The 13,107-nt window shown below is 38.4% G+C and overlaps 1 protein-coding gene across 1 annotated transcript; it reads right to left on the bottom strand.

Annotated features, from left to right (window-relative positions):
- Positions 1 to 2,945: 2,945 nt before the first annotated feature.
- LOC125889147 (uncharacterized) lies at positions 2,946 to 5,880 on the bottom strand. Its single transcript, XM_049576889.1, has 2 exons — positions 5,500 to 5,880; positions 2,946 to 5,037 (listed from the first exon to the last, which is right to left on the bottom strand). The coding sequence occupies exons 1-2, from the start codon at positions 5,741 to 5,743 to the stop codon at positions 3,743 to 3,745; spliced, it is 1,539 nt and encodes a 512-aa protein (XP_049432846.1). The 5' UTR covers positions 5,744 to 5,880; the 3' UTR covers positions 2,946 to 3,742.
- Between the last annotated feature and the right edge of the window lie 7,227 nt (positions 5,881 to 13,107).

Raw genomic sequence — 13,107 nt, 5'->3', positions numbered from 1 at the left:
CCTTGCACTGCTTGCAATATATACTTGAAAGTAGCTCGAAAGAAAAGGTGTTGTTCAGAGACAAAACTCCTATCCCTGGCAAAGAAACACTGTATTATCAGAAGCATGGATCCTTATTAAAATACTGAAAGAAGAATGGATTTGTGACCTTGACAGTTTACCTTTGTGATGGTGATTTCAAAATGCCTGATGGAGATCTCTGTAAGATCAAAACATTGCACAATTAAAACTGCTGTGAGCTTTTAATACAGTGTGGTTCTCCCGTCTGGCTCTTTGAGTTTGATTTTTTGATCCAGCACCTGTAGAAGTTTTTTGGATGTGCATGCTGTTCGCCCTGCTTGCTCCTGACAGTTTACCTCCCCTCACATTTCCCAATATTTTTATCACTCTTGTTTGTGGTGTAAGTGCATATACTGCTGCACAATCAGGCAGTTTTAAATGTTCGCAAATGTATAAACCTCTGAACTGTGGAAACACTGTCATTCAAAGGTATGTAACATTGAGTGTTATTGAGTATTTCAAACTGGACGCTACTGTTTGGATTCGTGGGGCAAAGACTGTCACAGATGCACCTACTGGGTTTCGACCAAATATTTGAGCAACATCCATGCTGAAGTGGGCTACAAGATTGACTACACCTCTTCAGTGGTGCAGAAGAAAGTGCTTGACCAGTGTATGAGTGTATGCTCCACCACATCAGCCATAAGCAGATGTGCCAAAAATGTAAATCCACCAGGTAATCAAGAGGGGTTATCACCACTACTTGAAACACTGCTGCAGCATAGCAAATCTGTTGGTTTGTCAGGGATGGAGGAATATTACACACAATATGCAGAAGCAGAAGAGCTCTTTGCAGTGCCTCAACACTTAGCAACATCTCTTTATGATAAAGGCATAGATACATATGAACTGTCAGTTATCCTGCCGCACTGTGAGAAACACACACATGCTGCAAGTGTGACTGACACACAGGCAGCAGCTGTTGAGATGTGCACAAGGCAGCAGCATTAGTCTAATGCTTGGTGCACATCATGTCGGACTGGAAGAATTATAGCCTCAAACATGCGTGCTGTATTTGCCACTAGTTTGGAAAAGCCAGCTCTGACAGTTGTGAAACAGGTGTGCAACTCACAACACAAAGCAACTACCACCCATACCAGTTGGGGTGTCAAGCATGAGATGGATGCTCTGAAGGCTGCTCTCAAAAGCAGAGACCCTCATCACACAAACCTAAAAGCTGAATGAGTGGAGGTATAAGAAAACACATACAAAAGAATCACAAATTAATTTTTTTTGCTACAGAAGAAAGCTTTAGAATTGTAAACAGAGCTGATTATCATTAACCAACCTGTAGATTAGTACTAATGTATAAGGTAAAACAAAAAAGATGCATTCTGCATATATCCAGAAGTTGCTCCATATTTGCGAGTCAGTGTTAACTAAGGAATTAGATGTTTACAAAAACAAAGATGTATAAGAGTCAAAGGAGCTCATTTGTGGAGTTGCATTGCAGATGAAAAGAAAAACGTGTAATACATATGCAGGATTAAAAAAAAAAGATAAAAACTGAGATGATTTACAAATATAAAATTAAATCATTGAGATTAGCGCATGTATATGAATATTTTGGGGGGATTTGGGGTTTTACATTGTAATTAATGTATAAAGTATTTGTGCAATACATACTTTAGCCTTCGCCTCGCTTCAGCAAAACTTGCTTTAGTTTGTCACTGCTTCAAAAATAATGACATATTGTTATTAATTTATTTTATTTTTGTCTTGTTTATTTAAGTGGTTTTCGTTGGCAAACAAAACCTAAAATGAACTAAACCACTGAAGGACTCACAATGTGCGACTGCTGTAGAAAAGGCTGCCTTGAAAAGAAGTGTCCTTCCAAATATATAAAAACATGCAGCATCCAGCAGGCCTGAGAAACAAAGGACAGAGACTTCTGTCTCTATTGTCCTACAATAAGCTTGAGCTTAAGAAAACACACTGTTTCTATACACAGACACAAATCTTTGTAACTGGATCAAACTGCTGAGACCTGGTTGTTTGGACTCTTAAGGACATGGTTGTGGTACATGTCTTTCCAGACCAGGAATTCTGGGAACCATGTGTACAAAAAGCACCTAAGTCCTTTGAGAGAGTGTGCCTTCTGGAGCACGGAGCCAAATATTACTATAGAAATATTCCACGGTCACTGTAAACACAACTTACCTGTCCTGCCATGTAGGTCGGCTGCTGTGCATCTGAAACGAAGAGTAAACACTGTCACACTAGGTTAAGCTGTTTCTTCTCAGTGTTTTTTTGCATCATTTTATACTGCTGCCATTCATAACCTACTGCTCTATCACATTATTGATTGCTTTTATTGATATATGCACATTGTTATTTAGTTACGATTAATCACTTAATCTATCAGTTGATTGACATGAAGTTATTTGGCAGCTAGTTGGTAAGCCATTAATTGTTAAAGTCATTTTGACAGGAAGAAAATGCCAAAAAATTAAATGGTTTCAGCAGCTCAAATGTTTTGTTTTTGTGTCTTAACCGTACAGTAAACTGAATATCTTTGGTTTTTGATTGTTTTTTGACAAAACACAGCATTTGATGAGATTACCTTGGTCTCCATGAGCCTGTGGAGGGAATTTATCACTGTTTACTCATTATTTACGCACCAAACAACTAACAGATGAATTAAGTAAATAGTTAAAATAAATAAACAATAATAAAAGTCCTGTTATTACTTCCTTTTATTAAGGTATACTGTACTATTTGTGGCCTGTTACTGCTCTGTCTGAAGATGTTTACTTTGCTCTGACAATCATATTGTTCACATACTTGGAAAAGTTCAGTGTTGCGGTGTACTACCTTCACTACAACAAGCACCCAAAAATTGCACCGTAGTTAAAAATACTTTTTTTTTTTATTAAAGCAAAGTTTTTACAAGGTCATATGATGTCATGTATTTTAATGTGAAGCACTCAAGTGTACAAAATGTCCTCATCAAAAACAAACATCGGTCTATAAACATTTCATCATCAAAACATTTAGCTAAAAAGCATACAAGTCATAGCATTTTATCTTATATACATATATATTTATATATATACATATACCAACATCTCCTATAACATTTACACAAGTATTTCACTGCTGAAAAGATGTTTTCGTTCATATAACTGGTGTCTATGCTATATAACCACAGAAAACACAGTAGAAGGGCTGTGGCATTTGCTTTTGCGCAAGAGGTAGAAAGCCTACAACTACCAGACTGCACTGCGCTGCATTGGATCAATAAACCCTCCCGCTAGTGGGTGACTTAATGTGAGTTAGGTCGTTTTTCCACAGGAAACAATATGACAGCCAGCTGGTAGCAAACAATCTCAAATTACTGTTAACAGTAAGTTAGAATATGCTTCAGAAAACATTTGAGGCAAAAATAGGCAACGCAGTGACAGAATCTTGGTTTATATTTGACCAGCACTGCTTAGTTTTACTATCTGATCTGGGTTTAGTCTGCGTTTGAGAGAGAGAGGGAGAGGAGTGGCTCTCACTCTCGATCTGCTCCTATACTCTTTGCGTCTGTAAAAGGCATCACCCAGTGGAGCTGACAGATGAGCAGAGAGATCTGAGAGCTGGTAAAATGGAGGGAAGTTTGCCATAGTTCATTTACACAGACTACCCACACTGTTGTGATACAAAGCTGGTTGAAAAGCATCCATTCATCATGCACATTTTAAGATTCATCAGGTTTTGCAGCCACATTGGGACACATGTTAATTAGAATGAAACAAACATTCACAATCTTGTCGAGGAGCGTCATCTCCTCACCCTCACACGGGAGTAACAAACTAGCTGGTATTGTCTTATGTAACATTGTGTACTTGTTGCGCATGCCATCAATCACCCTTCCAACATGAACCCGTAGGTGTGCTATTGCTCGTGTGCTTTCTTCATCCTTAGCATCAAGTTGACATTGTCCATTAGTGATCGCAGGAGCTTTAACCTCTGCACACATCAGTCCCACACTTTCTTTGATGTCAAAGCCTCGATCAGCTAACACTATATCACCTGGTGACAATTTGTTAAGAAGGCCACAGTTTTCAGTTATGTGCATGTCAGAGGAGTGCCCCTCCCAGCCCTTGGAAATAAATGATATCGCACCTTGTGGTGTAATACCAATGAGGTATTTCATTGTGTCCATACTTTTGCTGTGGGATAAAGCCAGTGGATGTGATTTTACATCAGATTGCCTTTCTGTACGTATTTCAAAGCAGTCAACAATAATAACAGCACGTTGGCCAAAAGCTTCCAAAAATTTCTGTGGTTTTGTGGCTTGTAAACAATGCCTCTCTGGCCAGTGCACCAAAGGGTTAAGGTGTGCATATAAAACGTCTACGGTGTCAGCAAAGGCAGTGGAAAGAGTTTCACATGAAACACTAAAGAGGTGGGCGAGGTGCTGGACTGGAAGATCAAGCCTCAGACGCATGAGTGTCAATAAAATCATTTGAAAGGGTGATAAGTTCTTTGTAACCGGCAGGGAGGGCTTAACATTGTTGAACAGTGCGACTAAAATAGCAAAACATGGGAGTCCTGTGTAATACTGGACTTTGTCTGTGTTAGCCTCCAAGAAGTGTTCATCCATCCTTCTCTTATTCAGCTCACACCTGAGCTCCTTGTTCTCCTGCAACAGACGGTCGATTTCTGCACTGCTGCGCTCACAGAACTGACATTCTGTTTTTGGTCTCTTAGCTGTTGGTTCATGTGCCACTTCATCTTCTGCTGCTTCCTCTTCATCCTGGTCTCCGTGATCCTCGTCTACTGCCACCACCACCTCTGCCCATTTTCCACAAACCTCATTTTCTGCCTGGTTTTCACCTTCCACACCATCCGCTGCTGTCACTTCCATCTTTCCTTTTTTTAGCTGGTGAGATTGCTGGTGTGACTCTGTGGCATGATCTTCAAAGTGACCCAGGTGTAGTGTTGGAGCCCAGTCTGGATGTGACTCATCCATTTCATATGCAGGTTTACCTTCAGGGAGACATAATGCTGAATTAACAACCAAGACAGAAAAAAAGACAACTACACTGATACAACTTATTTGCAACCAACAGGAAAGTCATAAACACAAAATAGAAAGGCTTTTGGCTTTAGTTTTCAGCCGCAGTTTGGCATAGGCATAGACATAAAATGAGGGTAGAAAGGACATTCTTATTTAAATCAACATAGCAGGATGGTCGGAGCGGCAGCCATCTTTACGTGTAATCGCAGCGGGCTATCTTCCGTATAAACAAACCAACTTGCCAACTCGCTAACTCACTATTCCTGGGTTTAAACAACAATACAACCTGGTAAGTTAAGGAAAAAAAACGTTGACTGGGTTAAAACGGACCCATTCACAACGTTAAACACGCTTTGTAGTAGAAAGCCCTGACAGTAAACTACTCCCAAACACCAAGTACAGCACAATGCTGAGCAAACTGTGACACTCACCTGAATGAAAATGTCTCGAGCACACTTTATATGATCTTGGGATGTTGCTAAACTTGAGGTCTAGTCGCCCTACAGCTGATATCCACGCCATCCGTCTGCCCTTCGTGACATGGGACACATAACTTCCCTGGTTCTGCCTCCACGCAGGGAAACTATAGAAAGACATCCCGTTGTTTATCTTTTTACCTTGTCCGTCGTGTGAACGGCCGCTACAGCCAATGACACAACAAGTACTTCCTCCCATGACTTAAACGTCCTTGATAAGCATGTAACGTCAGTATAAACGCATAAAGTACTCGCAAAGCACGTCTCCAGTCACAGCATGGATATGTGAAGACAACAGTCGAATAGACTTAGAGCTGCTTCCGCATCTTGGGCCCACGGAGCATGCGCATTACTGACTTTCGCCAGGAACTTCCGGTTTAGCGCTCCGTTTACTTGAATCAGTCGTTTGCCTCTCTCTAGACTTTCCACATGTCATCAGACGGATGGATCAAAGTCTCATAATGAACCGAGTCATTTCACACTTATCCACACATTTACACACGTCTCTCTCACAATGTATGTCTATGGGGGACAGCTGAACGTCCTTTATTCAATCAAAAATGATACAAAGCATTAAAAAATACAACTGATAACAAGAACAAAGAACAGCAGGGGTATTTATATACTTAAAAATAAAAAATAAAGGTTTTCAAGGAATTGTAAATGATCATAGTCCTGATGGCTTTATTTGTCAGTTCTTATAGTATATTAAAGTACAGTGTCAGTTCATGCTTCAGGTGGTGGACATTGGATTTCATTTCATTTCAGTTCGAGTCAAGTCATCTCAATTTAATAGAACTTTTTTATATCCCAAAGGTAATTCTTGTGCCAGAGAATGCTTCAAATGATAGTTACACCAAGTACAGTAACAATATTTTAATGTTCACAACCAGTAACAACCAGTGGATACCCCAGGGTATCCACTGGTGAACATCAAGGTCACTCACTGGGCCCAGTTCTAAAAACAACAGAGCATTAAATATCTGGTAAATATGTAAGATAAGAGGTGTAATTGATGACATGCTTGTACTAAAAGGTAGATTAGTAGGTTACCGAGGAATAAGTAGGTGTACGCTCCTATATTCCAATGGCGTTTTAGCTGATAGGTGGGTATACTGTAAATGGCCTGAAATAGAGGTGGATATGACTCATATACCCTCCACTATACCACTGACCATTTGGATGAAAAGCTTGCCATGTGAAATGAGAAGATTCAAAATAAAGATATGACCTCTGTCCAGATATTTATTTTTTTCATAATAAGAAAATAACATCAATCATGTTTAACATCAATCCAGGATATTTTTTTCTGCTACTTAATGCATTCATAAAATAAAGGTATAATTGTTTCTGTGCCAGTATTATAGAACACAAGATTCAGAAAGATCATTTCTATATTTTAAAAGGTGATTTGTTGGATAGATTAAATTGTAAAATGCACTTCACTAACCTTATTGTTGGCAAAATATTTGTTTTAATCAGTCCAGATTTCCAATTTAATTTTCACAGTGACATTTCCAATAGTGTTTGCAGTGAGAAGTTGCAGGGCATTGTACCAAATGTGTACATTTTTTTTTTAAATTTTATTTGTTATCCTTTATGTTGATACCATTTAACAAAACAAATATCTTAAACATTGCCTGTTCATTATAGCTTCCTTGCAACAAACTGAAAAAACCCCCACATGTGTACTGTATCAAACACTATATTCTATACGCTATATTCTCTTGCAGGTATAAGGATACCAAATGTCGTTAAGAATTCAGTGAATGTAAGTAACAGACTGTCCTCATTAGGGTCCGGGCAGCTAAGCTGCCAGGACGCTATTGTAATCCATAGGTATTATTATTCTTTCTTCTTTCTTCTTCTGAGGAAATCATACTTCCCATGGGTGAAAACTCACCAAACTTTGCACAAAGGTCCAGTCTCATGCCAGATATCCTCAGCTGTAAACTCAAGCCAATAGTCCTGATGGTGGCGCTACAGCAAGCATCTAAAGTTCAAAACTTTGAAAATTCATAACAAATCAACCATACGTGCTACAACTTCACAACTTTCATCAAACTGTAGCCCCAATACTATGAGGGGCTACAGGTTTAAATGTACAAAACTTTTGTACATTTAAACCTATTAAAAATTATGAAGTTCATCACTATGTTTTTTTCAAAAAACACCAAAACTTGCTACAGAGCATCTTCAGACTGTCCTTCAAAAACAATCCACACAGATTTTTGATTTATCAAAAACTGAGCCTACAGTGCATCAAAATGTTTGACTGTAAACATATACATGCAAATTCTTGCTAAATAAATCTTCAATATTCATGAAAAAAATGGCAAAATTCTAGCGTCATGGTAGATGATGTGTGGCAAATTTCAGAATTTTATCTCAAAAACTGAATTTTTGACAGCATTTTGAATTTTGCTCTAATGTGAACAATTGGAGTCAATATAAAAATGGCAATTTTAAACATCAGTTTTTCACTTATGAACCAAATCAATCATTGTTACAAACAAATTACCAACATCTCCATGCTGTCTAGATACAATATGTGTATTTTCAGATTTTTGTCTTAATAACTGAATTTTTTTACAGTGGTTTGAAATCTTCCATGCACGGATGGCTGCTTTCCTACACAACAGTGAATGGCTCACTCAATTTGTGAAGCCACTGTTGAGTTCATACTTGCCAATTATTTTAGAGCGGTAGATGACTGTCTTAGGTTCCAGCGGTTGCGGGTTCGAGCCTCAACTGTTGCAGAATCCACATTGTAATGTAAACATCTTAATCATCTTCCGGTGCTCCAGCTTATTGCTTAAAATTGCCTGAGTGTGACTGATCACTGTGCAGCATCTACAAGTCTTCTTCCTGATAGAAAATCTGATTTCTCATGCTTGAAAATAAACCAAACTTTGCACAAAGATCCAGTGTCAATACTTCAGTATGAAACCATCTGAGGCTTCTCACTTTGCACATAGCTCAACTAGTTAAACATCAGTTTTTCACTTATGGAGCAAATCAATCATTGTTACAAACAAATTACCAACATCTCCATGCTGTCTAGATGCAATACGTGTATTTTCTGATTTTTGTTTCTGTAACTGAATTTTTTTTTTTTTTTTTTTTACAGTGGTTTGAAATCTGCTTTTCCATGCATGGACGGCTGCTAAACCTGCACGTCTGGCTCAGTCAGTTTGTGAAGCTACACATGAATTGTCACTGACTAATTAGCTCAGTGAGATAGAAATTGATCCTTAGTTTCAGAGGTTGTGAGTTCAACCCTCAGCTGATGCAAAAGGCAGATTGTGTTGTTAAATTTCTAAATGTCTTCCAGTTCTTCTGCTTGTTGCTCAGAATTGCCTAAAAATGCCCGGACCCGACCCATCGCTGCGCAGCAGCTTTAATTAATCAATTGTGATACCAGCAAAATATTACTTTGAACCCAACTGTCATAGAAGATTGATTTATTTTTATATTTTATATTTTTGTTATTCCATATCAAATGTTTATGAGGAGAAAATCTGTGTTCATAAATAAAAAGCCAACATCAAAGAGCCTGACTGTGAAAAGAAGAGAAACAGTCTTTTGGAGCTCAATGGTATCGCATGACGAAAGTTGTAATTCCACTGTTAGGTCACTGCGAAAATGGTAACTTATTATCCTAGAAATAATGTATTGATAAATTCAAAATACCTGTAAAACCAAAGTAGTATGCTATTGTTTCGATGCTATACCAGAAAGTGTCCTTATATTAAAAATCTCTACCACTGTGAAAAATATTTATATTGGTATAATTAATATATTTAAAGAGAAGCGCTCCAACAAAAATACTGGGAACACAATAAGTTTAATTACTGTCCATTCTTAGATGTATTTGGTCTTCCTTATTTAATGATCCCAATGCAGTGTGAGAAAGCATCAACACTTTTTTGACAAATACTGTGTGAACAACAAGCTAAGGGAACATCTTCCAAGATATTAGGCTACATAGAATTCTTGGGTTAGAAAGATTCAAGCTGAATATTGATTATAAGTGTGGTTTATGTGGTCTGGAAAACTGAGTATTTCTCAACCCTTTTTTCACTCTTTACAAAAGATGGTTTGGGTTGATGTAGCAAATATTTGAGTAACAAACTAGCTGGTATTATCTGATGTAATATTAGATTAATCTTGAAATATGCTAATTATATTTGATGTAATACTATATTCTAGTCAAGATAAGATTAAAAATAACAAGTACATCATACAACCTTTATTATATGTGGAAAATTCCATATTCACAAGAAAAATGGTCAGAAACCACACCGACTATCCTGCACTTTATTAGGCTAATGAATCTGAACAATATATGACTGTCTTATGGTATGCAATGCAGGATTGTGGTTTATGTTATTCAACATGCTCATCAGTGAAAGCTAAAATAAAAGCCAACCCTGGATTCTCTCTCGTTTGGTGTTTGACCTTGCTACGTGTGTGTTAATTTTTCGCCGCTTACAGTCTGGCAACTAGTCCCTACCTTTTTATAAATCCTTGACCTCAGCTGAGCGCTGTGGGGGTACACACACACACACACACACACACACACACACACACACACACACACACACACACACACAAATGTCCCAAACACAGATAATAAGAAGGAAATACAGGCAGAGGGCAAAGTCTCAGGAGATATATACACTGCCACACCTCTAGTGGGTCTTAAGTGATGATTGAGAGTATAGACTCAATATAGTATAGATATATTAAGTATATCCAGTAAAAAAGCTATTAAGAATTAAGAATATAGAAATGGTGTTATATCTTTAGAGTAGTATAGTTTATTGGTGCTTTTGTTCTAGTTATGTGCAAAAATTCCTTACACTGCAAGACTATTTGACCTGTTTTGTTTCGTTTGTAGTTTAGGTGGTAGTGTTTGTTTTTGTGCTACCCCTTTGTTTCAAAAATGGTCTGATCAGCCATTATACACTGCATGCTCCCCTTTTGTTCAGTTTGTTTAAGGTAGTTTAGTCCGCTCAGTTTTATTTAATTTTTGTTAAGTTAGCATAGTCTGACCTAGGCTCTGTTTAGTTGACCTCTTTTAAAACTCAACAGCAATTTCTCTTTCAAGAAAGCATGACCTGGTTCCTCAAGATAATCCAAAGACTTTGTTGTGAGCAGTTTTATTTAGAAACTGTTTTCTTTCTACCGTATTACACCTGCCAACCGTATCACCGCGCAGAAGGAAGAGTGCATCTTCTCATTGACAGGGAGATGTAAACAATGATGATGTACTCCTCAGCTGAGGTGTAAAATTAACTGGCTTAGTGGTGCTAGGTGAGCTAGCAGTAGATGCATGCTTCCTTCTGCGTAGTGATACAGTTGGCAGGTGTCATTTGGTAGAAAGAAAGTAGTTCCTACATAAAGCTGCTAACAACAAGGTCTGTGGATTATCTTCAGTAACCAGGTCATGATTTATGGAAAGAGACATTGCTGCTGAGTTTTTCAAATGTATTTTTTAGCACTTTGAGCACCACAAGCTGAGTGCCATCTAGTTCCATTATATTTGAGAGAAGGCAGACATCTACAGCCGATATCTCCAACACTCTGCAACTCACACCAAAACAGTCTAGACTGATAAATAGCACTTTAGATAAGAGAAAAACTAAGTGCTTTTGGTTTTTGGGTAAAGTGTCCTTTTAAATGTAGTTATATATTTGAGACAGCATGCCAATCATATGGCATATGATTAGAGTCTATGGACGTAGCTGTCAAAGGTGCGCTTTAACCCACATATACGTATAAATCTGGCTTAACGCTAACACTAACCACTGCACCTGTAACCTTTACTTTTATCCTGACCTAAAGCTAAATCTATCCTTGACCATATACCCAGACTTATTGCTATAATGTAATGATTCACCATAATGTGACAGAGAGATTTCTGATGCAAGTAACACAAATACACTGGTATTTTAACCAATTTGATCATTAATTCATATTAGTCATGCATCATTATTGAATGTATTATTATTTAAATTCATCATCAAAGATCTTTTGTTGCTCAGAATTTTCTCTCAACATTTACACAGTAATAAGGCAGCCCTGTATCATTCTCTCTGTCACTCTCCTGTGTCTGCTTTTATGAATCCTCATCCATCTGAAGTCATAGTGCTGCGATAATCGTGCCCCCTCTCCTCTGAAAATCTCTCTCATCCTCTTTCCATCCCACACTCCTCCTCTGTGTCTCAAAACCCCATTTCTTGATGCCAACTGGCAGCGGCAAGCGAAGACAAGTTTCTCTTATGTCACCCTACGCACAGACTGCACGATAATGCTAATTCACCACGACAACAATTTAGCATCGTTACCATAAATGCTCGACATGTACCCAAACAGTCCCCATCATGATTGGCACCGCAATTACACAAAGAAAGGAGCTGACAAACTAAAATGTAATGCGAGCAAACCTTACCCTGGATTGCATCAGAAGTGCAGAATCAACTGCAACAGGCTTCTTAAACCAAATTTGGCAAAGCAGAATAAACATTCGCTGTAGTAGCACATATGTGCATTTTAAGACTCCTTGACCCAAAATGATTGCTCAAAGGTATGAAAGGATTTAAAACCTTGGTTGCTTGTCATTGCTGTCTTATTCTTCCTGTTTCCAAACAGCAGTCTGACACTTACTTACAGTATCAAAGCTCTGTTTTTTCTGCCTTTTAAAGTCTGATGCAGGCATGTTTCACCAGCAAAAGAATGAATTTCAACTTGGTCTTATGCATTTTATCATTGACAAGCACGTGTGAGTCTCTTTTATGGCACATTCCTGCTGTTTTGGTAAACTTGTAACAAACTCCTGCTATCAAACGACTGATGGAAGCTTTTCATTTTCCATTTCACCCGACCACGAGGCTGTTTTTCTGGCTGTACTGCAGCGAGACCTTCACAAGGCCGAGCTTTTAATTGCTTCTTTGCAGGGGGCTCGTCTTGACAGTGCCTCACATCCTTTCTTCCGTGGAAAAAAAATAGAAAAGAGAGAAATCTTAGAAACAGCGGCAAAAAGGATTTCTGCCTACGCTTGATCTCCCCTGTGGAGTTTGTCAAACAAAAGAAGATCCTTTAATTTGGTCACAACAGGGGCCTTCCACTATACTCTGCACGCAGAAATTCTGGCAAGAAAAGTCAGTGCTCCCCCTAATGTCCCAGATGAGTCTGACCTCGCAAAGTTAATGAACATGACTCTGAATATCTTCTCGACAACACGTCTTTTATAACAATGTCATCTCTTCTTTTTTGTTTTAATGATCTGACACAAAAAGGGAAACATGATGTATTTCTGCGATGTTTTCTGATGAGCTGTGTGTTTCACCAGGCTTACCAAACCATCAGAGTATTGCAGCATTTAACTTTTTCTCTTTTCCTCTCTGCAAGACTTGCACTTGCACTGTGGTCTTCAGCAAGTCTCCATGGGAACTGGCACACAGGAAATTGTCTCTCATAACCAGAGCACCTAAGGTGAGAGGGGCTTAAGATCTCAGAATAGTACCAAGTGATAGAGGAGTTACTGGCAATCTGTGT

The sequence above is a fragment of the Epinephelus fuscoguttatus genome, linkage group LG1 (assembly GCF_011397635.1).
Source record: "Epinephelus fuscoguttatus linkage group LG1, E.fuscoguttatus.final_Chr_v1".
NCBI classification, from domain to species: domain Eukaryota; kingdom Metazoa; phylum Chordata; class Actinopteri; order Perciformes; family Serranidae; genus Epinephelus; species Epinephelus fuscoguttatus.
The sequence above is the reverse complement of the archived record's forward strand: the minus strand, read 5'-3'. Positions and strand labels throughout refer to the sequence as shown.

What these genes read in the sequence shown, in the direction of transcription:
- LOC125889147 (XM_049576889.1), bottom strand. Translation starts at nt 5,743, where the DNA reads ATGGGAGGAAGTACTTGTTGTGTCATTGGCTGTAGCGGCCGTTCACAC. An exon ending in CTCGAGACATTTTCATTCAG is followed by an intron (nt 5,038 to 5,499) that starts GTGAGTGTCACA and finishes GTCTCCCTGAAG; the next exon opens with GTAAACCTGCATATGAAATG.